The sequence below is a fragment of the Drosophila willistoni genome (assembly GCF_018902025.1).
Source record: "Drosophila willistoni isolate 14030-0811.24 chromosome 2R unlocalized genomic scaffold, UCI_dwil_1.1 Seg167, whole genome shotgun sequence".
Taxonomy (NCBI): domain Eukaryota; kingdom Metazoa; phylum Arthropoda; class Insecta; order Diptera; family Drosophilidae; genus Drosophila; species Drosophila willistoni.
Window position 1 is genome coordinate 8,014,691 of NW_025814050.1, and position 27,135 is coordinate 8,041,825.

The 27,135-nt window shown below is 36.2% G+C and overlaps 8 protein-coding genes across 11 annotated transcripts; 2 read left to right on the plus strand and 6 right to left on the minus strand.

Moving 5' to 3' along the window:
* Positions 1–1,573: 1,573 nt before the first annotated feature.
* LOC6644420 (serine/threonine-protein kinase dyf-5) lies at positions 1,574–7,930 on the minus strand. 3 transcript variants are annotated; one of them, XM_023176691.2, is made up of 7 exons: positions 7,708–7,930; positions 7,467–7,634; positions 7,066–7,404; positions 6,564–6,797; positions 5,704–6,494; positions 2,882–3,151; positions 1,574–2,228 (listed from the first exon to the last, which is right to left on the minus strand). In XM_023176691.2, the coding sequence occupies exons 1-7, from the start codon at positions 7,861–7,863 to the stop codon at positions 2,087–2,089; spliced, it is 2,100 nt and encodes a 699-aa protein (XP_023032459.1). In that variant the 5' UTR covers positions 7,864–7,930; the 3' UTR covers positions 1,574–2,086. The 3 variants fall into 3 exon arrangements, with proteins under 3 accessions (XP_023032459.1, XP_002067007.2, XP_046866545.1); XM_002066971.4 differs by having other exon boundaries at positions 5,704–6,797; XM_047010589.1 differs by lacking the exon at positions 2,882–3,151 and having other exon boundaries at positions 5,704–6,797.
* Positions 7,931–11,991: 4,061 nt separating this feature from the next.
* On the minus strand, positions 11,992–12,610 carry LOC124460301. The gene is made up of 2 exons (XM_047010834.1): positions 12,560–12,610; positions 11,992–12,500 (listed from the first exon to the last, which is right to left on the minus strand). The coding sequence occupies exons 1-2, from the start codon at positions 12,608–12,610 to the stop codon at positions 12,009–12,011; spliced, it is 543 nt and encodes a 180-aa protein (XP_046866790.1). The 3' UTR covers positions 11,992–12,008.
* Positions 12,611–13,426: 816 nt separating this feature from the next.
* On the plus strand, positions 13,427–15,698 carry LOC6644421 (dynein regulatory complex subunit 3). Its single transcript, XM_002066972.3, has 6 exons — positions 13,427–13,646; positions 13,705–13,988; positions 14,325–14,503; positions 14,571–15,132; positions 15,196–15,530; positions 15,593–15,698. Exons 1-6 carry the CDS (start codon positions 13,427–13,429, stop codon positions 15,696–15,698), a joined length of 1,686 nt encoding a protein of 561 aa, XP_002067008.1.
* Positions 15,536–16,993, minus strand: LOC6644422 (enoyl-CoA delta isomerase 1, mitochondrial). Of its 2 annotated transcripts, XM_047010547.1 has the most exons (4): positions 16,938–16,993; positions 16,617–16,865; positions 16,408–16,554; positions 15,536–16,355 (listed from the first exon to the last, which is right to left on the minus strand). In XM_047010547.1, the coding sequence occupies exons 2-4, from the start codon at positions 16,848–16,850 to the stop codon at positions 15,873–15,875; spliced, it is 864 nt and encodes a 287-aa protein (XP_046866503.1). In that variant the 5' UTR covers positions 16,851–16,865; positions 16,938–16,993; the 3' UTR covers positions 15,536–15,872. The 2 variants fall into 2 exon arrangements, with proteins under 2 accessions (XP_046866503.1, XP_002067009.1); XM_002066973.3 differs by lacking the exon at positions 16,938–16,993 and having other exon boundaries at positions 16,617–16,885.
* Positions 16,994–17,137: 144 nt separating this feature from the next.
* LOC6644021 (enoyl-CoA delta isomerase 1, mitochondrial) lies at positions 17,138–18,252 on the minus strand. The gene is made up of 3 exons (XM_002066974.3): positions 17,954–18,252; positions 17,743–17,889; positions 17,138–17,682 (listed from the first exon to the last, which is right to left on the minus strand). Exons 1-3 carry the CDS (start codon positions 18,194–18,196, stop codon positions 17,200–17,202), a joined length of 873 nt encoding a protein of 290 aa, XP_002067010.1. The 5' UTR covers positions 18,197–18,252; the 3' UTR covers positions 17,138–17,199.
* A 170-nt stretch (positions 18,253–18,422) lies between these two features.
* On the minus strand, positions 18,423–20,528 carry LOC6644022 (mini-chromosome maintenance complex-binding protein). Its single transcript, XM_002066975.3, has 3 exons — positions 19,260–20,528; positions 18,955–19,198; positions 18,423–18,893 (listed from the first exon to the last, which is right to left on the minus strand). The coding sequence occupies exons 1-3, from the start codon at positions 20,444–20,446 to the stop codon at positions 18,507–18,509; spliced, it is 1,818 nt and encodes a 605-aa protein (XP_002067011.1). The 5' UTR covers positions 20,447–20,528; the 3' UTR covers positions 18,423–18,506.
* Positions 20,529–20,763: 235 nt separating this feature from the next.
* LOC6644023 (E3 SUMO-protein ligase ZBED1) lies at positions 20,764–22,745 on the plus strand. Its single transcript, XM_002066976.3, has 2 exons — positions 20,764–21,104; positions 21,168–22,745. Exons 1-2 carry the CDS (start codon positions 20,844–20,846, stop codon positions 22,743–22,745), a joined length of 1,839 nt encoding a protein of 612 aa, XP_002067012.1. The 5' UTR covers positions 20,764–20,843.
* On the minus strand, positions 22,696–27,120 carry LOC6644024 (cohesin subunit SA-1). The gene is made up of 9 exons (XM_002066977.4): positions 26,908–27,120; positions 26,524–26,839; positions 26,289–26,462; positions 25,923–26,222; positions 25,416–25,849; positions 24,155–25,349; positions 23,800–24,090; positions 23,192–23,732; positions 22,696–22,921 (listed from the first exon to the last, which is right to left on the minus strand). Exons 1-9 carry the CDS (start codon positions 26,976–26,978, stop codon positions 22,860–22,862), a joined length of 3,384 nt encoding a protein of 1,127 aa, XP_002067013.1. The 5' UTR covers positions 26,979–27,120; the 3' UTR covers positions 22,696–22,859.
* Between the last annotated feature and the right edge of the window lie 15 nt (positions 27,121–27,135).

Genomic DNA, 27,135 nt, shown 5'->3' on the forward strand with positions numbered 1-27,135 from the left:
ATCATTTAAAAAACTACCACGATATTTTTCAATTTTGTTGCCAAAAAAAATGCAAAGCTTCCAAACATAAAAATCATTTATCCAATGCTCATTACTTATCTTTGGGTCACATAGAAAAAAGTTAAATCAATCGCTAAAAAATCTTAATCATGATGAAATTAAAAGCTTCGATGCCGTGATAATCCAAATGAATGAAGGGAATCATTAAAGTATAAAATAATATTAAATAGAGCTGAATATTTTTAGTTTTTTTTTTAAATTTTTAAATTTTGTTTAAAGTAACAAAATCTTTGAATTTTTTGGTTTTGCAGAAATAAAATCTGCAAATTTCTTTTTATATGTTTCAAACATAATTCAGATATCGAATAAGGATTATATGGATTATATTATCTTTTTTATACCATACACCCATAGGGTGAAATGGTATATTAAAGTCGCCAATATGTATGTAACAGGCAGAAGGAAGCATCTGCCACATTGGCCAAGTTATTAAGTTGCCATTGTGAAATTGTATCTACCTGCCACTTGGCTAATTATGCAACTTTCAATCTTTTCCCTGCCAACTCTCCCAGTCGTTGTGTCTATCATTGCACAGTGAAACAGTCGTACTTGATTATTAAAATTGTTAATTTTTGATGGGCTTAAGATATAAACTTTCTTTTTTTCTGATAGCAACTTCTTTTTTCTGATTAAATTTAAACATCTTAAGAATAATTTGCAAACTGATTTGATTTCTTGAATACAAAAACCTTACAAAAAAATGTAATAACTTTAATATTTTGCTGAGTCTAATTGTAAGTATACAAATGAAAAATTTTATAAAAAAGAAAATTGAGCGAGTAGAATTGTGTTGTTGTAAGAAAAAAGATGTCTTATTGTTAGATGAAAAATTAAGTGGCAAATTGTATTTTAGAATATATATAGTATATTCTCGAAATTCATAACAAAGAAGTCGAAACACTTTAAAAAATTTTGTTGATCGAGAAAATAACATCCACGACATTTTGAATATTATGTTTTGATTTATTGTTTTTAATTATTATTTTGTTGGCAGATTACCCTTTTTGAATTAAACCTAAATAATTGATATAAAAATGCTTCAAAATTCGACCGATTATATATCTTTTTTATATTTCTTTACAAAAACAGTTCTCATATTTGATTTTAATTACATTTAACCCATTTTCTATTGTACAGACAAATTTTAAGATATTTTTCTGAAGTGATTCAGTCTAAATCTAATAAAACTGAATGAATCAAATGGAAATTTATTTTTTGCAAATTCACTTTACTGTAAAAAACTAGAAATATTCATTCACTTTAAAGGTTAAAAGTGTCTTTTTGTGGACAAAAATAACTTGGTATAACTTGGATTAAGTCTAAATTAAATCGTTTCCGCACCTTTGACAATTTCAAAGCAAAGTCAATTGATTTTCACCCAAATAATTAAGCAAACGGCCCACTGTGCACGTTGGTTGCATTGCATGAAGGAAATGAAAGATGATGCCTTTTGGCTAGGGCAGGTGACAAAGTTACTAAGTTACCAGATCAAAGATATTTAAACTCAATTATATAAGATTGTTGATATCTCTATATTTACATTTGAAAGATTTTAAAGGGTTCTTAATCAAAACTAATGCTTATCATTAACATTCACATAAACAATATTACTTAAAATTAGTTTAGTTATTTATCACAGCGTTACAATTAACGGATAGGCATTACAAGGACGGATACATTCAGTTTTGAAGCAAAAGAAAATAACTAAATTTCGAAAGAATATCATAGGCACTTTTGTAATCGATTTTCTTTTAATCTCTTTCCATTTAGTATTATTTCAGGTACGACGGGCAATTCCTTCAATTTTCTTCTTTGTTTTTTTTTTTTGTTTGTTATGCTTTCAAAATTTGTTCTCCAGCAATGATCCTGTTGAATATTTTCATTTTTATTAATCCGAATTCCTTGGTTTCTCGTGCCAAATTCCAATTTCTTTATATTTTTTGCTTGGTGCTTTTTAATTTTGTAATTCTACTATTTAGGCTACCTCTACTACTGATGACTACTTGATTGGGTGCTGTTCCGATTTCTACGCTTGTGGATTACCAAAATTGAAGTTATTACCATTTTCGGCCACCATCCAAGCTGTTAGTTTTTCATCTTCCGTTTTGTTTGTCTCATCCCAGGGAAATGTGGCAGCTGGTTTCTCTTTTTGTGGCTTATTTTGTGCTCTAAAAATAATAAAAATTAACAAAGTTGTTTTTTAAATAATGATTTTGTTATATTGTTTAGTTAGTTTGATGTTTAATTACAATGTTTTATGAATTCAACTTGATTTAGTTACAAATATTCCGTAAAAGTAAATAATTTTTAGCCCAAATCTACAAGTGTATATCTAATAAATACTCAATCAAGTTCTAGAAATTTCCCTATTCGCTAATTTCCATTTCTACATCAATAGGAATAGTGCAATTACTATAAACTAATCATTTGTGAATGTTGATTTTTACCTTATTGGCCAAAAGCGACATTCATCATCATTTGATGAGGGAGAGGACGATGAGTCGTTTTGGTTTTCACTGACGCCACCACGCAACAAAATGTTCAAATGTTTTTTTGTTTTTGCAATGATTAAAAAAATGGGGCAAATCAAAATGTTTAACGCACGAAAAAAAAAAGAAAAGGATTAGGAAAAAGAAACAAGAGACAATACAATGTAAAGAGAGAAAGAGAGAGAGATCGACATAGACACATATTACATAGATGATAGCACACAACTGAGATGAGGATGAAGAAGCATTTACAAGGACAGCATGCACATCAAACCCATGCGGGGGGAATCCTCGCCGTTGATAGTCATTCATAAATATATTCATATACTTACAGGGAATCCGTACGACTGCCATTGTTCACCTCCAGGCTACTTTGAGTGGTCTTTTTCTTGGGAGCTGGTCTCAGTAGGCCTTCGCTAAAGAAATCACGTCCCGACCCCGTCGTATTTTGGCCTTGTTTCGCCTGTTGTGTGGGCGGTACTGTATGCGGATACTTGCCATCACTGCCATCCGAATCCATGGACAAATGACCAAAAAGGTCTTCCAGTAAAATATTGGCCTTGGCATTTCGTTGACGCTTGGCGGAAGTTTTCAGCTTTGATCTGGATGTTCATGTGATCATGTGATAATACATAAATAACAACATAAAATTACTTTAAAAAAATATAACAAAGATCATCACAAGACATGTTTACTTCTTGATAGACAGATTTTGTTTTTAATTTCGCTAAGTAATCTCCACAATTGCTAATGCATACTTTTAGACTTAAACATATATAGAGAGACATTTACTACAGACAAACTCAACCGGGGTGCTCCTAAAATATTTCTTAAATATACATTTAAAAAAAAAAACATCTTGAAATTGCTTAATTTTTGTAGCTTTCTCAAAATATACCTATACAAATTTTATTTGATTAACGAATTGACAAAATTCGGAATCATTTAAAAAACTACCACGATATTTTTCAATTTTGTTGCCAAAAAAAATGCAAAGCTTCCAAACATAAAAATCATTTATCCAATGCTCATTACTTATCTTTGGGTCACATAGAAAAAAGTTAAATCAATCGCTAAAAAATCTTAATCATGATGAAATTAAAAGCTTCGATGCCGTGATAATCCAAATGAATGAAGGGAATCATTAAAGTATAAAATAATATTAAATAGAGCTGAATATTTTTAGTTTTTTTTTAAATTTTTAAATTTTGTTTAAAGTAACAAAATCTTTGAATTTTTTGGTTTTGCAGAAATAAAATCTGCAAATTTCTTTTTATATGTTTCAAACATAATTCAGATATCGAATAAGGATTATATGGATTATATTATCTTTTTTATACCATACACCCATAGGGTGAAATGGTATATTAAAGTCGCCAATATGTATGTAACAGGCAGAAGGAAGCATCTCCGATCCCACAAAGTATATATATTCTTGATCAGGATCAACAACCGAGTCGATCTAGCCATGTCCGTCTGTCCGTCCGTCTGTCCGTCTGTCCGTCCGTCCGTCTGTCCGTCTGTCCGTATGAACACCTAGATCTCGGAGACTGTAAGAGCTAGAGCCACCAAATTTGGTATGTAGACTCGTGTAGTATGTGTTGTGATCAAGTTTATTTCAAATTTTTGCCACGCCCCTTTCCGCCCCCGCAATTTAAAAAAAGTTTATCTCAAAAACTATTCCAGCTAGAGACACCATATTTGGTATGTATATTCGCTGAGTAAATGCACACATTTTGTATGTATAAAAATTTTGCCACGCCCTTTTCCGCCCCCGTAATTTGAAAAACTTGATTATCTCCCGTATTTTTTTACCTTATGCAATCAAATTTGGCACACTTATATTTAATACTAATATCTAGCAAAATACCTAATTTAATCAAAATCGGACAAAAAACAGTCGAGTTATGCATATAAACGTTTTTCCATAAGGCCGGAGTTGGCCGTTGGCTGGTGGGGGCGCTAGGGTGCTCGTATGATTGAGTGAGCGAGATACTAAGATATGCTTGTAAGAAGCATGTGAAAATGCATTTGTTTAATAAAGTTGAAATATTTGCTTTACTGGTGTATGGTATACCTAAGTCGGCGAGACGACTTACTTCATTTTATTATAAGGATATTACAAAATTAAATAAAAACCAGAGGGACGGGGCTAACTTTGACCGCGTCAAAGTTTGTATACCCTTGCAAGTTTTTTGGTAACTCTTTCCTTTTCAAAGTGGAAAAACGTTTTATCTAAAAAGGCTAATGTTTGCGAAAGAATTGCCAACAATCTTAGCATAGGAAATAACGAAGATATTGTTCAAAGTCACTGTTTTCCACCGATCGTTCCTATGGGAGCTATGTGATATAGTAACCCGATATTTATCAAATTCGGCACAGTCATTAACAGATATACTAAACTAACAAATATTTAATTTGAAAGCAATCGCGTCAAAAGTAACGAAGTTATTGACAAAAGTCACTGTTTTCGACCGATCGTTCCTATGGGAGCTATATGATATAGTCACCCGATCTTGATCAAATTTGGCATAGTTGTTTATACGTATAATTAACTCACCAATATTAAATTTCACGACAATAGCTCAAAAATAACGAAGTTATTGAGAAAAGTCACTGTTCGTGACTTTGGCGTTTGTATGGGAGCTATATGATATAGTGATCCGATCCGGCTGAATCCGAGATATACAACGCCTGCAGTATATACAAGCCTACATGCAAAATTTCAGCTCTGTAGCTCTTACGGTCTAGGAGGAGTTTGCGTTGATCCAGACGGACGGACAGACGGACGGACGGACGGACGGACGGACGGACATGGCTATTTGAACTCGTCTCGTCGTGCTGAGCAAGAATATATATACTTTATATGGTCGGAAATGCTTCCTTCTATGCGTTGCACACTTCTGACCAAAATTAATATACCCTTTTTGCAAGGGTATAAAAAGAATATGAATTGAAATAGTTAATGTTTCTTTGGTGTCTTCAATTGCTGTTTAATGTTTAGACCTCAACACGTTTGATTAAATATAGAAGGAATTTTGAATATATATCTTATTTGGAGCTTTTCAAAATTTTCCGGAAATTTGTTACACAGTGTTTCCAAAAGCTTCTGCCTTTTACCACATTTTTTTATTTTAATTGTATTAGTACTCACCCCAAAATCATATCGAGATCATCTGCTTTCAGAGCACTCAATTTTGTCTCCTGAGTCTGAGACTGCGCCTGCATAAGAACCGGAGCTTGCTGCGGCTGGGTTCTACCCGAGAGTCTTATGCTAGCTCCATTCATCATTCCTGCACCCAGGACAGATGATCCTTGTCCCGGTGGTGGCTGGTAATGGTGACGTACCAGTAAATTGGGCGGTGCTTGTTGGGCACTAACTTTGGAGAACATATTATAGACTTTGGCATCCTGTTGTGCGATGGAGGGACGGGCCTGGACATAATAACCACCGCCATTGGAGGGAAAACTGTTCTTGGCATTCTTGCTGATGGTGTCCAAGCTTAATTGGCTGCCATTCACATAGATGGGAGCAGGATTGCGTAATAATGTGTTGCTAAAAGACACATTCGGATGCGGTGCTTGGGCCGGCAAACCAAAGAGCTGGGAAATGTTGCGATTTAGATATATATCATTGATGGATTCGCTTCCAGGTGGCGGTTCGGTTGTCGTTGCTCCGTTCACACTATTAGAGTCGGTAACACTAACAGCAGCTCCTCCAGATACTCCTCCCACTGCTGCTGGTCGCATACCCAAACCCATTTCATTTTGGTTGAGAAAACTCAACTTTGGCTGATATTTTCTGGGCATGCTCACATTTTTGGCCATTAACTGAGACTTGCCATTGATTAAATTGTTGTTGTTGTTGTGGCTGTTATTGTTGTTATTATTATTGTTAATATTGTTGCTTTGATGGATGAGCTCCGTGACGGCTTGCAGTTTCTCCTGCACAGGAAGCACATTATTTGACACAATCTGAGTGGGAGGAGGAGCATACTTAGAACTGAGTTTTACATTCGCTTTTGTTGCCGCATTCGGTGAGATCCTCTTTAATGCATGGAAATATGGATATTTAAGACTCTGTTGGGCCGTTGGTCTCTTATCGGGATCATAGGCCAACATATCCTCCATTAGATCAAGACCATTTTGGCTGCAACGTGTCACAACGCTGCTCAGTGGCACTTTAATGCAATCGGGATAACGAAAATGGATCATTGCGGCTAAACGATAACCATCCGGCCAGTCGCTCTAAAAAAACAAGTCAAAGAAGTATATTAGATGTGGAAGACCTCAAGAAACGTTCTTCTTTCCCTAAGGAGCTTTCAAAAAAATCAGAACGAAATTGTGTTAAAAAACTCTTCAAGGCATTGAAGAATAAGAAATTAGAATGTGGGATTCAAATTAACTTCTATATATGTATATCGTTTTTCTGTCCATAATGACAGTATCTCAGGAAAAGTCAGGTAAATCCTTTCAGAAGTAATCCTAATACAACAGCAATACGACCCACACCCACCTTTTGGGGAGTGCCCAGCACTGAACATATTTTGAATAGTTGATCCACCTCGCTGCTACCCGGAAAGAGAGGACGAAATGTATACAATTCCGCCATGATGCAACCCATGGCCCAGAGATCAATGGTGCTGCCATAATTAGTGGAGTGCAGCAATACTTCCGGAGCTCGATACCATCGCGTCGACACATAGTCCGTAAACGGTGGTCTCGAACGTATTTCGCGAGCCAAGCCAAAGTCAGCAATTTTAATCAATTCCGGACCGGAACACAACAAATTTTCTGGTTTCAAATCCCGATGAAAGAAACCATGACGATGCATAAAGGCCAAGCCAGTTAGGACCTGCAAATTAATGAATTTCAGTTTTATAAAATCAAAATTAAGCTTCAACCATTTGCCTATACCTGGAATAGTATGCTCTTTAGTTCCGGCTCCGGTAAATGTGTGTCCCGATCTTTTATCATTTGATATAGATTCTCTTTCATATACTCGAACACAAAGTATAAAGTATCATTCTCTCTGATGACCTCCTTCAGTTTAACTATGTTAGGGTGTGATAATTTCTTCAAAGACTAACAGAAACATAAAAGAATGTATTAATTATTAATATTAGGAAATTTGTTTTTAGAATGTTTTCATATTTACCTTAACTTCCCGCAAATTCATGGCCTCTTCCCAAGAATAGTATTTTCGTTTCATTCGCTTGATGGCCACCTTTTCGCCAGTGTCTTTTCGCTGACCTAGAACCACTGTGCCATAGGTTCCATCACCCAGTTGGGTCAATGTTATATACCGATTCATGTTCACGTAGATCGTATGGAATCGGCATAGAAACGCTTCTCACATAGTTTCGCCCAAAAAAAAAGGTGCTATAAAGCAAAAGTATTTTAATAATTATTAGTAATAAATGAGGCACAAATATTTAGTGTCAAATATGTCATGTACCGCTGTTCCGATAATTAAATTAATAATTAGTCAGATTCTTATCTATGTAGTTGGTGTTTAAACTTTTAATTGTCATGACTTTATTAACACGAAGGTCATCAAGGTTTTAGATTATCGAGGATAGATATTTACAGCTTTGTCAAATTCGTACTACACCTAGGTGGCCCTTTCTCTGGCAAAAATACTTGGGTAGATTCCAGCCGTGTACCCCTGATGTTTCACATGGACCACTTCAGGAACAACCAGTTTAGGATTTATACCTAGTATATGGGATTTATACCTAGGTTATACATAGTATTTGTATAAAAGAAGTTCGACTTCATTACATTTACATAGAATGTCTCCGCTTTTTGTTAGAGATTTTTACCTTATAAGGTGAATTTTATTAACATAATGTTCTTCTTGACAAACGAAATCCATCACAAGAAAATTTATATTACACATAACCCCAGTTTTCAAAACAACTCTCTGTTTAATTTGAAAGCAATCGCGTTAAAAGTAACAAAGTTATTGACGAAAGTCACTGTTTTCGAAAGATCTTTCCTATGGGCGCAATATGATATAGTCACCCGATCTTGATCAAATTTGGCATAGTCGTTTATATGTATAATTAACTCACCGATATTAGATTTCATTATAATAGCTCAGAAAATACCGAAGATATTAAGAAAAGTCACTGTTCGTGACTTTGCCATTTGTATGGGAGCTATATGATATAGTGATCCGATCCGGCTGAATCCGAGATATACAACGCCTGCAGTATATACAAGCCTACATGCATTTTCAGCTCCGTAGCTCCAACGGTCTAGGAGGAGTTTGCGTTGATCCAGACGGACGTACGGATGGACGGACGTACGGATGGACGGACGGACTGACATGGCTATTTGAACCCGTCTTGTCGTGCTGATCAAGAATATATATACATTATATGGTCGGAGATGCTTCCTTCTATGCGTTGCACATTTCTGACCAAAATTAATATACCCTTTTTGCAGCGAATTTATGACATTTTCTGTTTTCATAGTTTAGTTCATATTTTTATCGGCTTCTGAGTAACTTAATGAAAAACTTTCGCCCGCTCTAGCAATCTGTTTGTTACCTACTGAGTATATGAGAAAGAACCATGGACTAGATAGTTGCGATGTTTTGCTCAAAAATATTTTTGTTTTTGTGAGGCATTGAATACGATTTAACTTTTATTGGATTATTATGAAAAATTTGTCATTTGACAAAAATTTCCATTTTTTTGTAGTTTAAAGAAAAAAGTACTTCAGTATCAACAAGTATCATAAAACAAAGGACCCATATTTAAGTGTATCTTAGTTTTGCTGGATCTACAACTTCCTTAAGGAGTTTATTTTAGTTGTAATGATATTAGCAAAAACGTCTTCTTAAATGTTTGCTAAGCCGAAAATTGTTTTTTTTTTTTTTTGCTTAAAAGGTGGGACTGCTATTTGAATACAATAATCAACAAATTATTGAAAATTCTATTGACTTACTTTTTCCATTAAAAGCCGAGAACTAAAGTCCGAAAACTGAAAACGTCTTATTTAGAATGTAAAATTTTAAATAAAAATACGAGTTTTGATTTACTTTTTACAAAAGGCGGTCAATCAGAATTTTAGGATACAGTTTCGCTTGATTTAATTGAAAATGTATTGACATTTGCTTTATGAATAATGTGTGTAATCATTTACATTTGACAACTTGAAAATCCACTTTACCCATTCCTTTATCTATAAATACCCACGCATATCTAATACGATTGCACGTGTTGAAAACTTGTTAAATCCATCATCAAATCGAATGACAATAGAAACCACTTAAAATCGAATAAAACTACAACTAGCAATCAATTTTTATTGGGATACGAAAACACCTGTCTGCGAATTCACAGTTAGGCGCCTCAATTTTAAGGATACCATCATATTAATTCAAATCAATATATTGATTGCACCCCAAAAGCCAAATCAACGAAAAACTTAAATCATTAAAGGAACATGACCATTCGCTTCATTTCGTTAGTTTTGTTTACTATTTTGACTCTTCTTATCTACTCATATTACAAAACAAAATCCATATCAAGGTCACTGTTCATGGGTCTAGGACATAATAGTTAATATTAAAATGAATTCGGACATGACAGGGGCATGGGCTAAGTTTCGTGTACTGATGGACAACAGACAACATTGAATTTAGGCCATTGTGATTAAACAAAAGGATGGAACGGGAATGCCTGAATACGAACCATTTAGGGAATTGTAATTAAAAATCTATTTAATTATTAATGGTGCAGAATTTGATTTGGAATTTATATATTTAATGAGGATCTAACCCACAACAACTTTTCAATTCTGACAAAAACCTTATTAGAAAGATGTTTTGCCTTTAAAAGGATTTTTATGTCTGATGTCAACTTTTTTGCATTTGGCAAATTTTTTACCTACTAATTTTGACTCATTTACATTTCATTTTATTTGTTAAAGATATAAATTGTTTATAAAATATTAAGAGTTCAGCAAAGTACTAGTTAATTAAGAATGATATTTTAAATTCGTTCAAGTTTTCGTTTTTGCTCTAAATTTGTTTCATTTAACAAACTCTTATAAACTTTATTTGTTAGTTTTTTTCTGAAAAATGTTTTTTATCCAAGAATATTTAGAAAAAACTCACATATTTAATAGGTATTTATTCCTTAAAGTTACTGCTTACAATAACAAATTTGTTTATTAAATTAGTTAGTAAATCAATCTTTTTTGTTAAATTTTTACTTCAAAAAGAGCACTAAATTTAGATTTAACCTTTTCTGTTATAAAACCTTTTTCTTTATTGATAACCTTACCCTTACAAATATCTATATGTATGTGAGTATATGGCTAAGTATGTGTTTTTGACTTATGTGAGGTGGGTGATTCTAAGTGATTCTCCTTATAATTTGGTAGTAACTTGCCAAGCAACTTGAGTCACGTTTTGTTTTGGTCCTTCTTTTGGGCAGCGCACACAAAAACAGCCTTGAAACACATTTAATATTTCACCTTTATTTGATTTCCATAATATATATATACATATGTGAAAAGTAATCCATATATATGTATATACACACACGCACGCACCTTTTAGAATTTGTTATTCATTAATTTTTGGCTTTTGTTTTTGCACAAATTATAATTGTAGTTGGCTAAATTTTTTGTTTTTCACTCTATTTTATCGATTAACAGTCGTTTTATTAGAAATTTTCCTTTTTTTTAGCTGAACAAGTATGTAGTTACCTTTAAATTGTGTTTTTGATTGTTAAATTGTTAAATTTCTTTCACACTTGAAAATTATCGGTTGAATCTTTTGCGAGCAGTAGTTTATTTTATAAGCAAACATTACCAACTGCTATAGCCCCGATATCCACAACAACCCGACAAGCTAAACAACCGCAACCCTAAGTAGACCAGGCGCCGCCCTTCTACCTTCAAATTTCTCCCGTTGCCATCAAGTGACAGAGGGAGAACTAACTAGCTAGCTAGACTAGCGAGAGAGAGAGATAGAGAAAGAGAGACCAACTCACGCAGGGTCTACGAATCAATTGGAACTAAAGCCGGCCAGACAGAAAAAAACACCTATTGCCCCTGTTCAAGAAAAACTTCTGGGGTGGAATCTATACACTCAAAAAAATAATAAAACAGAACAAAGGCGAATGGGTGCGGGCATGAAAAATATCCCTAAAGTATGCAATAGATAGTGAAAATGTGAATATTTTCAATTTCAAAATGTTCCTAACATCCTTTTCAAACGTATTAGAGTATTATAATTGGATCCAGCTTGTAACTATAGTTTTTGTAATTTACCAGGTAAATGATGATTTATGAAACTTTTATTTTTCGGAATTAGTTTTAAATTGTTTTAATTTTCCACAAAACAGTTTACGTTTCGTTTTATAAAGAACGAATATGGGTAAAATTTGAAAACACAAAACACAATAAACAAAGTTCGTTATACATAATTAATTCATTTTAAAATACACGATCAACTATATTTCCAACCAATTCAAATCCACCAACTATTTTGCCATTCTTGAAAACATGAAAACGAAATTTTGACATACCGCGCCTCATAAATGATACCCAATTGTTAGTATCAATTTTTGCTTCGATAATCCAATATTCACCCGCACGTCCGGGGCAATAGCCCTCTATTGTTTGTGGAAAGTTTGTATTATAATCTGCAGGGTTTAAATATGCAAATAATAATTTTTTTGCTAGTTCGCAAAAAGTTATATCCTTTGCCGCATATGGAAGTAAATTCCAATTGCCATCTCTAAACACAAATGCTTCAAAGGAGCATAATATATCATCGGTGAGGTCAATTCCAACAGAAAAGGATCCGTTAAGAGCTCGTTCGCGTCCAATTAACTTGATATTTTGAAAGTCGGCCAAAGTTTCTTCTTCGCCTTTAATGGCCAGAAACGATTCAAGTCTGAAGTCATAATTATTTCCGCCAAAGCACTGGAAGGACATTTTTTTTTTTTTTTGAGGATAACATTTTAGTATGGGTTGACACATACCTGAGGTGCCACCATGAACAGAAAAACGATTTTTATTAAATTGAAAAGCATTTTTTGGGAATAACGTATCGGTTGTCATATGACAGCATATGCTGAGTTTGGTTTTATACACATATTCATCGCATGTTCGATGTCCATTGAACTAATTCTATTACACAATTAATCGCTTTTGAAGTGTTATTACGGTTCTTGTTTTTCACTTTGGCTGATAATTAAAACAGTAATCGTAGATTTAATTGTTCATCTGTTAAGTGATCGTCTAACATTTGGAAACTAGAAGTTTAATCTGTGTTTACTAGTCAGTAAGTAAGATCTTTCATTAAATCAACATGATAATATCAATTAGAGGCAAAATGTCTCAATCTTTTTCCCATAGGAGGCTTGAAAAATTCGACCCCTAAAGTATGCAATGGACAGGAAAAGATGCGTTTTTAAATTTCCATATGTTCGGTAGTTAGAAAATTATTTACATAACTGTTTAACAGATACATGCCAAAAGTTCTGGATAGTTTTCAAAAATTTAGTTCTTTGAACGACTATTGCATACTTTAGGGGTTCGATTAACACCGTTTTATATCTCTAGAATGGCACTACTGACCTTTAAAAACATTTTCCTATTCTTTCTTGAAGCATTATGGATTCTATATGATAGAGTTTCATTATATGAAAAATAATCTATAATTTTATTATTATTCTTTTTTTTTGCCAAGTGTATGCTACACCCTTTTAAGCTAGTAACCAAGCAGGATGAACTTAGTCTGGCTGAAATTGTTTTGTTGTTTCTCGGTTGTCTTGGTTACCCAATATATAAAAAAAAATGTACTGTCAACGCCCAAACGTTCAAATGTTATTAACAAATCGAAGAAAATGGACGAAGTCCATGAAGTTGACAATTCTACAGAAAATGATTATGAGGCCACCAAGGGTTTTCTGGAGGAGATTAATTGCCCAGAGCCAGGCATCATTGATCGGGAGATGATTGAGTCTGCGTATCTGGAGGAAGGCCCAAAAGGAGAAGCCAAACGTCTACATCAACAGGAACCAGTTGTCTTCGAACGCATTCAAACAATGCGTTTGGAATTTAAGAGTGGGTAACACATTATTTCATCTGAACTATATCTTAATCTCGTTAATCCCTTTGTCAGATATTCTACGTATCGATCATCTTTGGATGTTGCCAAATCTAACCAAACTGTGTCTCAATTGTAACAAAATTGAAGTAATTGAACATATTGACATGCTTACTGCCTTAAAAGAATTGAATTTAAGTTTCAATTACATCACCAAAATTGAAAATCTAGAGTCTTTGGTTAATCTAGAAACTCTTTCACTCTTTAGTAATCGCATTTTGAAAATTGAAAATCTGGAAAGTTTGGAAAAACTTGTAATCCTGAGCATAGGCAATAATCTTATCGATACCATGGAAGGGGTAAGTTTTGAGACCTTTCCAAATACCAATTAATCTGTCTTTTTTTCAATTTAAATTGTTTTCATAATTAGAATGTCGATTCCTCACTATTATAATAAATATTTCATTCGTTTAACTCGATTTTTTCCTTTCGAATCGATCTTATTCAGTTCAAATTCAAGTGAAAATTGATTTGTATTTTGTTTCAATCAAATTTGCAAAAAAAAATTTTAGCTCAACTGGGAAAATAATTTTAGTTTTTAGAGTTTAGATAGAGACTACATGTACAGGATTATGCAAAAATGTATTCTCTGTTTTTTTATTAATTTTTTGTTACCTCTTTCTTTTTTTTTATAGATTGAGCGTCTGCGTTTTGTCAAAAGTTTGAGGGTATTAAATCTGGAGGGTAATCCGATAGCAAAGAAACCAGATTTTCCATTAAACTCATATGTAGCTGCCATATTACCACAACTGAATTATTATGAATATGTTTTCATAAAAAGAGATATACGCGAGGAAGCCCTAAAACGTTTTTAGTAAGTTAAAAAACAAAACAAGACAACATGAATCTTAATTTTTAGTTTTCGAAAACTTTCTATAAAGTCGCGAGTTACGTGAAATTGAGGACAAACAGGAGCGGGAAATTGAATCTCTTGAAACGGAGGCACGTGAACAAGCCGAAGCTGAGCGTTTGGCCTCCAGTTTTGTGGAACATCTGGATAGGCATCAGCTATACGAATCACTGTGGCGGAATGACAATAATGGACGCATACTTATGCTAATAGGCAGTCCAGCTCAAGAGCTGGCCGAGGAATATGAGAATGATGTCTATGAACTTACGCAAGAGATATATAAACTTGGACTGGCACGTTTCGGGGAACGTGATGAAGAAGTTCGTGACTTTAACTCTAATCTGCATGAGGGTCAACAGGAATTACAATCGCTGGGACAAAGTCAAATCGAAGAATTTCTACAGTATAAAGAAAAAATATTCGATCAGGCTCGTTCCAAGTGGAAGGAGGTGGAAAAGTGCGAAGTGGGCACAATGGAATACATCAAGTTGCTCAATGAATTTGAATCGTTGAAAAGTGTCTTTGAGGATGCGCTAAATGAGATGTGGCAAAGCTTAATGTCACAGGAATTGCATCTACATGAGGCTGTCGAGGTAGTCTTGCTTAATCGTATCATTTAGTTTTACTTAGTGATCTTTCACCTTTCTTTCTTTAAGGAATCTACTCGCAATTTTCAGTGCAAAATCTCTGAACTTATGACCAGTTTTGTGGAACAAGCCCAGGTGTGTTTCCGTCATTTACGTGATATATGCGGCCATTTTGCAGAGAATATGACCGACTTGGTCACCAACTACCTGGCCAAGAAGCTGACTGGTCAAGAGTCCAAGGCAATTCCCATGGAATTACAGCCATGTGTTGATGATCGTGAGACGGTTTTAAAACTAATCGATGGCATGAGATCCACACATACTTCTAGAATTGACGATCGCGAGGATCGAATGGTCAGGCGAAGTAAAGAATTTATTGATCTAATGATTAATAAACTAAACAAGTGAGTTTTCCTAGACCAACCAATACCCATAACTATTTTATTCAAAAATTTCTTTTTTTTAGCAAAGAAATTGATCGTCATCGAGCCAAAATATTGGAAATCAATTCTTTTATGGAACAAATGATGGCATCTCTGACCAATTTGACGGAACAGCCAAACGAAGACTGATCATTAAAATATAGTTTACAGAGTGGAATATTAAAATGGAAATTTACATACATATGGCTAAGCCCATGTGAGCAATGAACACTTGTTCCTGGAATAACAATTACAAAAAAACAATACTAATATTAAGTAACATTAATACAATAAATGCAAATCAAAAACTTTTCTAGAAAAATCTTAAGACTTTCGCGGCTTAGAGCTGCTTTTGCTTTTTAATTCCTTTAAATATGCAGCCAATCCTTCTTGTAGCAATGGACCACTTATGTATTCCACAGATTCTTTTATGTCCCCAACTCGATCGGCCAGCAACTTCTGAACATCTGATTCTCGGAATTGTTTTTTGGTCAGACTCCTGGCTATTGGATTCACTTTACTAAAAGTGCCAATAAACGAAGAGCACTTGCTTATGGCTTCCTCCTTGCTGGAGGCCACCTCATCGATAAGTCCCACTTGCAGAGCTTCCGCGGTGGTGAATAGTTTTCCTTGGGTAAGGGCACGCTCGGCCACAAGACGCGGGAGTACACTCATATAGGATAACATAAACCATCTTGGAACCACATAGGAAAATCGTACTGCATTTATGCCAATAATCAGTTCCGGCATCATTACACGATACTCACAAGCGGTTGCAAGAAGGCATCCTCCCGCCGGAGCTTGTCCCTAAAAGAAATGGGTGATAATTGATGATAATGACAGAGAGTTCTAGCCTTACATTTATCGCCGCTGCTGTGGGCACACTACAAAGATGGAGGGCTAACCACAAATCCTGCAGGATTGCCCAGAACTCCTTTAAGCGTTCCGGATTCGGTTTCTGTAGCTCATTTAGATCCAGACCTGCACAGAAAACGCGATCGTTGGACTAAAGTAAAATTTTCGTTAAACGTTATGAGATGATTTCTAATCTTGGGCGTCATCACTCACCGATGTCAAGATAAGGCCATGACTCTTATTGCATTCTATTTCAGTTATGGACTCGATGATGCTGTTCATCATATCAATATCGAGAAGATTGACTGGCGGACGATTCATTGATAATGTCGCAATTCCACTTTTATCATCCACTTCCACCAAGGTGAGTGGAATCTTTGGGACACTGGACATACATCTTCTATTGATGGCTGGGCTAAGCAATCTTAAAATCTTGCTACGCAGCATTTTTACGACCTCTAACTGAAATTAAATTATCGTGTCTGACTTAGATTAATGATAAGAAGAAGAATAAATAATAGCATGGACACAAACCAAAGTTCAATCAGCTGATCACCTGATAGGGGAAAGTACATACATCAAGGTTTATACGATGACAAGACAAATTTCATTGATAAATTGATGAGTGAATTTTCGAAAAACACTAGAAAGTGTTTTCTAATGAAATGTACTTATATTCATAATATTCTTTAGAAGGGTCTTATCCTTTTCAAATTTAAGAAAATAACAATCAATAGACTTGCAGTATTAAGTGATGTTTATATAAAATGTTGGTTACAATATTTCCATTTTAATCCTATGACTTTCCCGCTTTAGATCTGCTTTTCTGCTTGAGAGCCTCAAAATAGGCGCCCAAACCGTCTTGAAGCAGTGGACTATTTATGTACTCCAAACATTCCTTGAGATCTCCAGCTCGATCAGCAATCAATTTCTGAACATCTGGCTCTCGAATTTGTTTCTTGGTCAAACTCCTGGCCAATGGATTGGCCTTGCTAAAGCTGTCAATGAACGTTGAGCACTTTGCCAAGGCTTCTTCCTTGCTGGCAGCTATCTCATCCACAAGTCCCACGTCCAATGCTTCGGCGGTGGTAAACAATTTTCCTTGGGTTAGTGCACGCTCGGCTAAACGACGAGGTAGAACACTCAAATACGATAACATCACCCATTTTGGAGCCATGTAGCCAAATTGTGTCTCATTTAGGCCAATTGTCATTTGGGGTAACATCACACGATACTCACAAGCGGTGGCTAGAAGGCAACCACCAGCTGGAGCATGTCCCTAAAGGAAAGGAAAACTATATAAATAATTTGTACTTTATAATGATTATTAACTCCCAACATTTATAGCTGCTGCTGTGGGCACACTGCAAAGGTGTAGGGCCAACCACACATCCTGAAATACTGCCCAGAACTCCTTCAAACGCTCCTGATTTGGTTTGTGCAATTCATTGAGATCCAGCCCAGCGCAAAAAACACGATCATTGGCCTAAAAGTAAAGTAGTTTTTATGAGCTGGAAAAAAAATCTTTCTCTCGGGGCGCGGTTACTTACAGAAGTTAAGATCAGTCCGCGACTCTTGTTACCTTCAATTTCAGTTATGGATTCAATAATGCTATTCATCAGATCAATATTGAGACTGTTGACTGGCGGCCGGTTCAACGATAACGTCGCAATTCCACTTTTATCGTCCACTTCCAGCAAAGTAAGTGGAGTTTTTGAAGCACTTGACATGCATCTTCTGTCGATTACTGGCTTAAGCAGTCTTATCCTATTTAATATCTTGCTTCGAAGCATTTTTGTGTTTAAATTTAAGTGGTAATAATTTTTCTTAACCAGTAGCTAGATTAACAAGAAGAAGAAACAATAAAACCAAAGACACAAACCGCAATTCAATTTGATCAGCTGCTCACTGCGGAGGTTTATACGAAGACAACTTTTCGAGATAAGTCTTCTTAATTTGTGAAAAGATCTACCAGGATAGATAATATTTCGTCTGTTAACTCATTCCACTTTAAAGAAATATGTTATCAATAATCCATAAAAATGCTTATATTTTTTAATACAATTCTTAATTAAAATAACTTATATTTTAAAAGGTTGTCTGCTAATTACGTAACTGTGCGGCCGACTTGGGCAATGATTGCAATCGCTGTCGTCGTTTAGCCTCAAATTCTGTGGCCAGTTGCCAAGTTTCCTTATCCAATGAGTCCTTGCCACGGGCAATGCCCAGAAGACGCGACAGAACCAACAGACCATGCAAATCATCGGCATTGCTCTTAACATTCGCTTTACGCATATCCACAAAATCTTGTTGAATCATTTCAGTATGCTCTTCGCTAACAGTAAATTGGCTAATCCTGGCCAAAGTGAGATATTTGCGAAATAGCTGGAGTCTTCCGTTTTGCGAGAGATAGTGATGGGCAGCTTTAAGAGATTCTTCAACAAGTTCCACAGCTTTTGAATCGGCATTAAGGGGCACAGCAAAATCGTTCTAAATTACAAAAAAATAAATAGTTAGTTCAAGCTAAGGGAGAGGCAACTTTTTTACGTACTGGTAACATACTGCGTCCCTCACTTAGGATTAGAACAGGAATATCAGCATTATAATCAATGTGATAGAAATGGAAATCACATTTCAGCTGCTGATTATTGATTAGGTGAGCCAAATGTTGTATGGCCTGAACACCATTGGCCTCCAATTTACCCTGCTGCAGACGAGTCTCGTCCAGCACGAGATGAGTATGTGGAGCCAGTTGAAGTAGGCCCGATACAAGTTTATTGGTCTCATAGTCCTTTCTGGAAAAATACACAAATAAATTAAATCTCAATAAAATGATTTATATTACTTATTACTCACTTTGGAGCAAAGGCCGATGTGTTCATAGTGTCCAGCGACATGGCCAGATAATGACTTGCAGGCAGAAGCAATTCTAGTATTTGGTATAGTTTGGTCGTATAATGTTCCAAACATTCCTTGGGCAGATTACAAATGTTAAGCGTAAATTTTCCAATGCTCTGCATCTCGGAACGACTATAGACTGTGGATATCAAATGGCAAAGCATATACTCTGCTGCCAAATCATCGTCAAATAGGCACAGCTTGAGCAGAATTCGCAAGTCCTTGTGTATAACATCGGGTGAAGCAATGGCTTCTTCATTGGACTGCAATAAACTCTGATCAAGCAGGGGATTAGCATGTGGCAGCCTTTGGACTCCAAAGGCATGCAGTCTTGGTATAAGGAATGGTGAGGGATTTGCCGCCTGCAATTCACTCAAACTCTCCATATCATTCAAAGCTTCCATATCCAAAGACGAGGCATCTAGTGCGGGATCCACAGAGAGAAAACCAACAAAATCCACCAGGGTATTGAGTTGATAAGAATCAAAATCCTCATAGACCTTTACCATGCATGCCATGCTAGGACGACTGGGAAGAGGAGAGTTTAGCAAATAATCCTTAGCAAGACCGGTAGAAGCTGCGCCTTTAGCTACAGTTTGCAACTCTTCGACACATTGCTTTTTTAGAGGACCAGCCTCAGTTTCGTCCACATCCATGTGTTCCTGATCGTTTTGCTCTGTGGCAGCTCGTTTCTTGGCCTGATTGACGTTTTGAGATTCTGTCGCCAGCTCTTGTATGGGACTGCATTCCTTTTCGTGTTGCTTGGTCCAATCATTTAGTCCCGGAATTGACACCACAAAAAGAGTACGCCTCTCGCCATGCACATTAGCCTCAGCCTGGTAGTCTATCTCTTCCCCTTGCTTTACTCTCAAACAATCGCGATATTTGCCTTGTTGGAGCCGTTTGCTACTGGCATCAGAAGACTTCACCTCGTATCGTTCCAAATAGATCTCTGGATCCATCATATCTTGGATCATGCCGCGAAATCGTACCAAAGTCTGATCTTTCAGCTTGTGCAGCGGCGTATAGTTCAAAATGGGAATCGAGTGCCATTTGCTGGAATCCTTAAGCAATTCCTTCCAATTAGGTACGGGGTCAACCAAAAGATCATCTGGTATTTTAGGCAAATTAAACTCGGAATGCATTATAAATAAATAAAGATTTTAATTTGTTTAACAATAACTCTCCAACAGCTGCTGATGCGCGCCAAAAATAAGAAGCGACTTATATCGATAGCTCAATAAATAATTCTGAAGATGACCGCGTGAGCCCAATATTACAAAATTACCCACAAGGGACAGATAACAATTATAAAGAACTATCAAGATACATAAAGTCCTTCAACTAATCACATAAAGATTCTGAATAAATAAGGAGAAATTAAACAATATAAATCAAGTGCTTAAGGTTCACACATTTGTCCCATCCCCACTATTATGACTATCGATAAGCATTAAATAAGGGCTGCAGTGTAACGGATGTAAAAGCGGATGTTCACATCCGCAAAAAATCTTTTAACTCTTGAGATTTCATTTTCGCAAAATGTCTAGCCGTAAAAGCAATGTTTGGCATTTTTTTTATAAAACAAATCAAACGACAGCCGTTTGCACTTTATGCGGTAGAAATTACTCACGCAAAGGACGTGGAACCACCTGTTTAAGGAATCACTTAAGAAGCCTCCATCCAGTAGAGTTTCTGACACTCTCCGAAACCGATATCAAATATGTGGTAAAGGGGGAAGTCCCAGATAAAAACATAGCTCCATCACAGCATGATACAAAACGATTGCAATTGGAAATACAGGTGGGCATTTATTTGTTCCTAAACATATTTGAAATACTTTTAAAATTTCAATATTTTTCTCAGGAGTCTGAAGCTGATCCCTTAGAGCCGCCAGAAGTCCCATTTAACAGTGCACTCTGCGATGAGAAGTTGGCCTTGATGTTGGTCAACTTTTCTTTTGATATGATAGAAGGTGAAGGATTTATCAATTTCATAAGGACTCTACAGCCAAAATATGTGATCCAAAGCAGAATGTACTATGAGAATTTGCTCTGTCATCATATTTATCCAAAGCTTAAAGCACAATTGCATACAAAATTGGAGCAACTGGAATCTTATACCCTGATTTTAGGTCATCACAGAGAGAACGAATCAGGACTCGTGATTTTGAATTGTTCCGGAATATCAAGTGATTTTCAATTTGTTAAATTTGTACTAAAATGCAAGGTCTTTCAGTATGGAGAGCGACATGATGAAGATTTAATGAAGCAATTAGTGGACAATAATTGGTGGCCTTTGTGCCAAAAGAAAATCCATTGCATATTAAGAGATGAAAGCACAACATTGGGTGACATCCAAACCGATTGTAATGTTGCACGTTTAAAATTATGCGTACAAAACGCTTTTGATTCCAATGAACCTCTTCAGCAATTGGCTAGAAAGTGTAAGGCAATTGTTAAGCATTTTGAAAGTCATCCAATGGCCAGGGATCACCTAAATTATATACAAGTGAATCGCTTGAAAAGAGAATATCAACCGATTTTTGAAACAAACAATACGGAATGGAACAGTATATATACCCAAATGGCTGATTTATACAAGATGAAAGATTCTCTCTGTATTTATGCTGAAGAATTTAATAGCTTTATTCAGATTTATCCCGATGAATGGTTGGAAATTGATTTATTTACCAAAGTCGTGCAACCCTTTATAGAAATCATAAAGATTTGGTCTGAGGACACAACCTTGGCTTCATCCGTCATTCCATTAGTGGCAGCACTTAGGGATTCCCTGCAAACGGATATGCACAATTTCGTGTCCTCTGTAACGATTTCTGCCTTGGCACGCAAATTACTCGACGAATTGAACATTAAATTCGCTCATCTGTCTACAGATATGAAATATCTAATGGCTACATATTTAGATCCTCGTTATAAACAGGCTTTCTTCACCGAGCATCAGGAACAAATTGTGGTTAATGAAGTTCTCAAAGAATTGGACCGGCACCCCAATAAATTTGCCCCAAAAAATTCCACAATTAAAGTTCCCAAGTTGGATATAATTAACAAAAATGAATCTAAAATAGATTCAATACTGGATAATATACTCACTACAACCTCTAGCTCTAACAATCAGGAATCAAATCCCATTGTTCAATCTCAATTAAAGAATCTGTTGTATCTATACAATTCAGAGCCACGAATCGAAAGAAATGGGAATCCCCTGATATGGTGGCAAAACAATATTAAATTTAGCCCACTTCATGACTTGGTTAGGCGTTATCTGTCGACTCCAGCATCCATAAATGCTGATTGTGAAAAACTTTTTAAATCCTCTGCCCATGTATATGGTGATCTTGAAACAGACTTATCCACAAAAAATGCATCAAAAATCGTTTTTATAAAGTCAAACTTAAATACTTTGTATTCTGATGCGAATTAATTCAGTTAAGTTAAGAAAAGACATTAACATAAAGATGTGGTTACACTTTGCCGACTTAATAACTATAAACATAAAACTATACTTAAATAATACTCCGGACTAGTTAAGATAAACTTAGCCCCTGTAATCAGGATCATTATGCTCTTCTTCGTCGTATTCTTCCTCGTCATCCTCATCTGAAATATGAGAACAAAAAAGATAAATTTTAATAAATATTGAACGGAAAAGTATTAAAAATTGAAATTTCTGTTAATTGGTAATTTAACAAATAAGATAAAACATGTGTTTAACTAGATGAACTTATAATGTATGGAACAAAATAAAAATGAATATCAAAAGTTTTTAAATTTATATCTTCACTTTATCTAGAAGATATTAAACTATTGATGGGAATCCTTGTATAATATAAAATTAGAAATATTTTAAAGAAGTCCTAATAAACTTACCATGATCCCTTCGCTTGCGTGTGTAAGCTCTGCGTGTGGCAACCGGTGCCTGATCTGTTTCGCCATGTAACAAGGAATTGCGATAGGAAACTAAAGGTTGCCATTCTTCTGCCCGACTGGATGGCATGCCTGGCGGAATAATCTTGTCCAGAAAACTCATAATAACTTTTTTATCTTGTTTTAACAATTTATAATTGAACTCATTGAGTACTTCCAGGAAAAGTAATCGTGTTGGAGCACGCACTGGATCATCTGGTTGTTTATTGGCAGCGAAATATATGCCACCACGATGAATAGCAGCAACAGATTCACGATTCTTAAGAGCATCGAAACCAAAGGTAAGAGCAAATCGTTTGGCCAACTCTTTCAGGTCAACGAACTCTTGGGCACTCTTTGAGACAACGCCATCATCGCTATGCTCCTGCAGACTCTTGAATACGGTTATTAAACTGAGCAACAAAGTCATGGCAAAGTTTATTTTATTGATCTCTCTGGCCTTGCCCAGGGTGGCTTTTATAATGTCACCATAATCATTATAGCACTACGAAAAAAAACCAAAAATATTAGTTTGAATGGACTAAACTAGACAATAAGTAATTTGCCAATACCTTTACATAATATTTGAAAATGCTTGCCGCACGCATTGTTGGTATTATATTATAGACAACCAATTTGCAATAGCAAGCTAGAAAATTACGCTTCTTGTGCAATTCCTCAATATGTGTCTCGTCCTGGGCCACATCCTGCTTCAATGAGAACACATAATGTTGCACAAAGTTATCCAATATGAGATGTTCATCCATTCGAGATTTGTATTCCAAGGTGCGAATGTGCTCTGATTCACTGCGTCCCAATTGATCGGAGAAAATGATCAATAGATCGCATATCGATTGATATGCCTGCAAATAAAAAGTAAAAGTAATTAATTTATTAACAAAATGATGATCTTTTCCGATAGCTTACCGCTTCTTGTATTTGCACAGTGGGTCCGTCTCGAGTTAATTCAAAGCACGCTGACATGAAGCTGTCTAGATTACCACGTAACTCAGCTACATTATTGGCTATATTAAGAGTCTCACAATCGTTTTCCACATAGTAGAGACCCCAACTTATAGAGTAGTAGCAGGCTTCAATGCAATAGGCCAATGCCTCGTTGGGCAGGCAACGTTCCACATTGTCTTTGGACTGGGCCTCATCCACATCTTGAAACAGGGATTTGAACAACTCACATGGATTCAAATTGTGCGATGAATATAATATGGATAAGACTTTCAACGTTATGGTTATATTATAGATATCATCTTCATTTGGTGTCTCCTCGCCTTGTATTAAATTGCGCCATTCCTCGATGGCATCCTTGTACTTATTCACCGCACTCTCAATGATATTCGAGCGAGCAATGTTGCAGCGGGTGTAAGTGGCACTTCCCTCAGTACAAAGGCATTCCAAAGTCTTCGCACATGTCTCTAAAACATCACGTCCCGTATGCATGTTCATCACTTGACTTATTTTGTCCAACAGGGACTTCAAATTGCCCTCCTGTCGATTGGTGGTATACAAATTAAGGTCAAAATATTGTGGTACAGCTAGCAGATTAGCTAGCTTCTCGCTATCGGCCTGATATTTTTCCAAAAGGGCCGGCAATGTGACAATAAAATGCTCTGTGAGCTTTGCCTTTTCATCCTGAATGGCCTTGAGTTCTTTAGAACTAAGAGTAAACTTGCGATTGCTAGCCCGACCCACGGGTACTTCACCCGATGCCGATTGCTTAACACTGCTGACCATTATCTCGATAAGTGTCGATTCCTGTTTGTTGTCCAAGACCTCTTCATTTGGACCTGGTTCCTCCAGAAGCAAATCTGTCATACACTCCCAATCCCTGACCATTTCATTGCTATCGATAAACGAGTCCACCAAATAGGCACCATGCTCATGGAGCTCAGATTCAATGAAGAACTGCACCAAATCTCGGATCAATGGTGTATTTGGTAATCTAATTTTGCCTCTCTTTGTCTTTGTCTCCTCCATATCGGCTGTCAAATGAAATAGACGCACATTCAAAAATTCTGCGGCCGCTTGAGCTACACCACGATGTGAGGAATAGACCAATTCATAGACAATTTCACAATCCTTATCAGCCAAAATTTCCGGATGAATTCTGCAAAAGTAAATCAAAAGAATATTTATCATCAAAGAGATTTTCCAATTTGGCCAGTAAACTTACTTTAATATGCTTATCACCAATTTAACAGCATGCACTGAGACCTCAAACTCTTTGTCCAGGGTCATGGCCACAATGCGATCCTTAAACTTGGATGTAAACAATTCCAATTTACCCTTCAGCTCTTCTTTATCGTATAAAGGCAATAGGGATTGCAAGCAACGCAAACGCACTTCACCAATCTTGTCGTGCAGTGTCCAGCCGATATACTTTAGATACGAATCATCCAGAAAGTTTTGTGGATAATTTTCCATCCAGATGCCGATCTCAGCCATACAAATGGCACGTATATCGGGAAGTGTATCTCGATAGCGATGAACAAATACAGATTTGAACATATAGGTCAACATACTCTTTATCTCATCCATATTTTCCTCCAGCTCCGAGCGTTTGGTCATCAATGAGTCCAAACGATCAGAGGCACGACGATCGCGCGACTGTAAATTATAATTTAATTTAGATTTTAGTAAGATCTTGAAAGAGCATTTCATTATTCTTCATTATTCCCACCTTTACTCTTTCCGCTTCAAATTGTTTTGCTGCATTATCAAAGTTATTTGAGACCAAAAGAGCCACATCCACCAAGGCTGTCATCAGTTTCATGGCGGCCAATGTGGCTGTATGACGAAAGGCTCGCACCTGCGAGTCCGATAAGCCAGTTAGCAAGGATATCACATTATCCATTAAAAACTGATCATAGATGATCGAATATTGGCATTGTTTGACCAATGTTTGAACGAAATCGGAGAAATTATTCTTGAATTTTTTCCATTGGGTGCCAGTCATGATCAAAGGATATTCACCGCTTTCCTGTAAAAAATTAAGTAAGTAATTAGTATGATTAATATCATTAAATACACCAAAACCCCAACGAACCTCATCGAATTCCTCGGTCATGCGTCGAATGATGGCTGTGTGGTCCACAGGATATTGTATATCCTCGGATATTTTACCTTTGCAGCCGCTAGCATTGATAAAGAATTGCATTAAAGCGACCAGCGCTGTCTCTCGATTTGCCTTATATTGCTCAATCCATTGATCTACAATGCTCTATTAGAGGGAAAGATCTTTAGTGATCTGGGAACACATTTGCAGAGGACATTTGACTTACCGCAATGGGATTTTTGGAGTGACGCACTATGTAGTACAAGCTATTCTCATCTGTTGTGATTTCTCTCTCTGTGTCAATCCTTTCCTGATTGGCCTTCTCCACGGGTTCTTTGCGTGGCCTTTCTACTCTCTCTTTCCGTTCGGCTGGTGGTTTACGCACTTGCGGTGTCTTTCGCTTACGCGCCACTGGCGCAAAGAACTCATCCTCATCATCGTCTATGATCGGCGGCTTGTCACGGACACCACCACGAGCTCTCAATCGAGTCATCCGCTTAGTGGGACTATCTGCATCTGAGGCACTCTCGTTTACAGCATCGCTAAACAGTGTAATTTTTTTTTTGTTACTATTGAGTTAAAAATGGAGGGAATATAGAAAAGACTGTACCTGTGCATTTCTTCATACTCCGGCGGTGGATCATCCATGCGGATGCGCTTTCCTCCGCGGCGCGCCATCATTTTATAACTTTGATTAGCTAACTGGTCTATGATTTGGCAATGTTTTTATCACTTACACCAGAACGTTTGTTTATAAAAACAAAATGTTTATGTTTTTACACTCGCAAAGGCGAATTGTAGTGATGGAACACAGAGACTATCGATAAAATATCGATAT

Bases quoted from the DNA above. Each gene is read 5' to 3' on its own strand.
- LOC6644422 (XM_047010547.1), bottom strand. From the start codon at position 16,850: ATGCTGCGTAGCAAGATTTTAAGATTGCTTAGCCCAGCCATCAATAGA. The intron at 16,555-16,616 runs GTGAGTGATGAC...ATTTTACTTTAG, and splicing joins ATGGCCTTATCTTGACATCG to TCCAACGATCGCGTTTTCTG. The intron at 16,356-16,407 runs GTAAGGCTAGAA...CATTTCTTTTAG, and splicing joins CCACAGCAGCGGCGATAAAT to GGACAAGCTCCGGCGGGAGG.
- LOC6644023 (XM_002066976.3), top strand. From the start codon at position 20,844: ATGTCTAGCCGTAAAAGCAATGTTTGGCATTTTTTTTATAAAACAAAT. The intron at 21,105-21,167 runs GTGGGCATTTAT...TATTTTTCTCAG, and splicing joins GATTGCAATTGGAAATACAG to GAGTCTGAAGCTGATCCCTT.
- LOC6644021 (XM_002066974.3), bottom strand. From the start codon at position 18,196: ATGCTTCGAAGCAAGATATTAAATAGGATAAGACTGCTTAAGCCAGTA. The intron at 17,890-17,953 runs GTAAGTAACCGC...CTTTACTTTTAG, and splicing joins GCGGACTGATCTTAACTTCT to GCCAATGATCGTGTTTTTTG. The intron at 17,683-17,742 runs GTTGGGAGTTAA...CCTTTCCTTTAG, and splicing joins CCACAGCAGCAGCTATAAAT to GGACATGCTCCAGCTGGTGG.
- LOC6644022 (XM_002066975.3), bottom strand. From the start codon at position 20,446: ATGCATTCCGAGTTTAATTTGCCTAAAATACCAGATGATCTTTTGGTT. The intron at 19,199-19,259 runs GTGAGTAATAAG...GTATTTTTCCAG, and splicing joins ACATCGGCCTTTGCTCCAAA to AAAGGACTATGAGACCAATA. The intron at 18,894-18,954 runs GTACGTAAAAAA...TTTGTAATTTAG, and splicing joins AGGGACGCAGTATGTTACCA to AACGATTTTGCTGTGCCCCT.
- LOC6644024 (XM_002066977.4), bottom strand. From the start codon at position 26,978: ATGATGGCGCGCCGCGGAGGAAAGCGCATCCGCATGGATGATCCACCG. The intron at 26,463-26,523 runs GTAAGTCAAATG...TCCCTCTAATAG, and splicing joins ACTCCAAAAATCCCATTGCG to AGCATTGTAGATCAATGGAT. The intron at 25,350-25,415 runs GTAAGTTTACTG...TTACTTTTGCAG, and splicing joins TTGGTGATAAGCATATTAAA to AATTCATCCGGAAATTTTGG.
- LOC6644420 (XM_002066971.4), bottom strand. From the start codon at position 7,863: ATGAATCGGTATATAACATTGACCCAACTGGGTGATGGAACCTATGGC. The intron at 7,635-7,707 runs GTAAATATGAAA...TGTTTCTGTTAG, and splicing joins TGAATTTGCGGGAAGTTAAG to TCTTTGAAGAAATTATCACA. The intron at 3,152-5,703 runs GTGAGTACTAAT...ATGAACATCCAG, and splicing joins GATCTCGATATGATTTTGGG to ATCAAAGCTGAAAACTTCCG.
- LOC6644421 (XM_002066972.3), top strand. From the start codon at position 13,427: ATGGACGAAGTCCATGAAGTTGACAATTCTACAGAAAATGATTATGAG. The intron at 13,647-13,704 runs GTGGGTAACACA...TCCCTTTGTCAG, and splicing joins AATGCGTTTGGAATTTAAGA to ATATTCTACGTATCGATCAT. The intron at 13,989-14,324 runs GTAAGTTTTGAG...TTTTTTTTATAG, and splicing joins TTATCGATACCATGGAAGGG to ATTGAGCGTCTGCGTTTTGT.
- LOC124460301 (XM_047010834.1), bottom strand. From the start codon at position 12,610: ATGCTTTTCAATTTAATAAAAATCGTTTTTCTGTTCATGGTGGCACCT. The intron at 12,501-12,559 runs GTATGTGTCAAC...ATGTCCTTCCAG, and splicing joins TGTTCATGGTGGCACCTCAG to TGCTTTGGCGGAAATAATTA.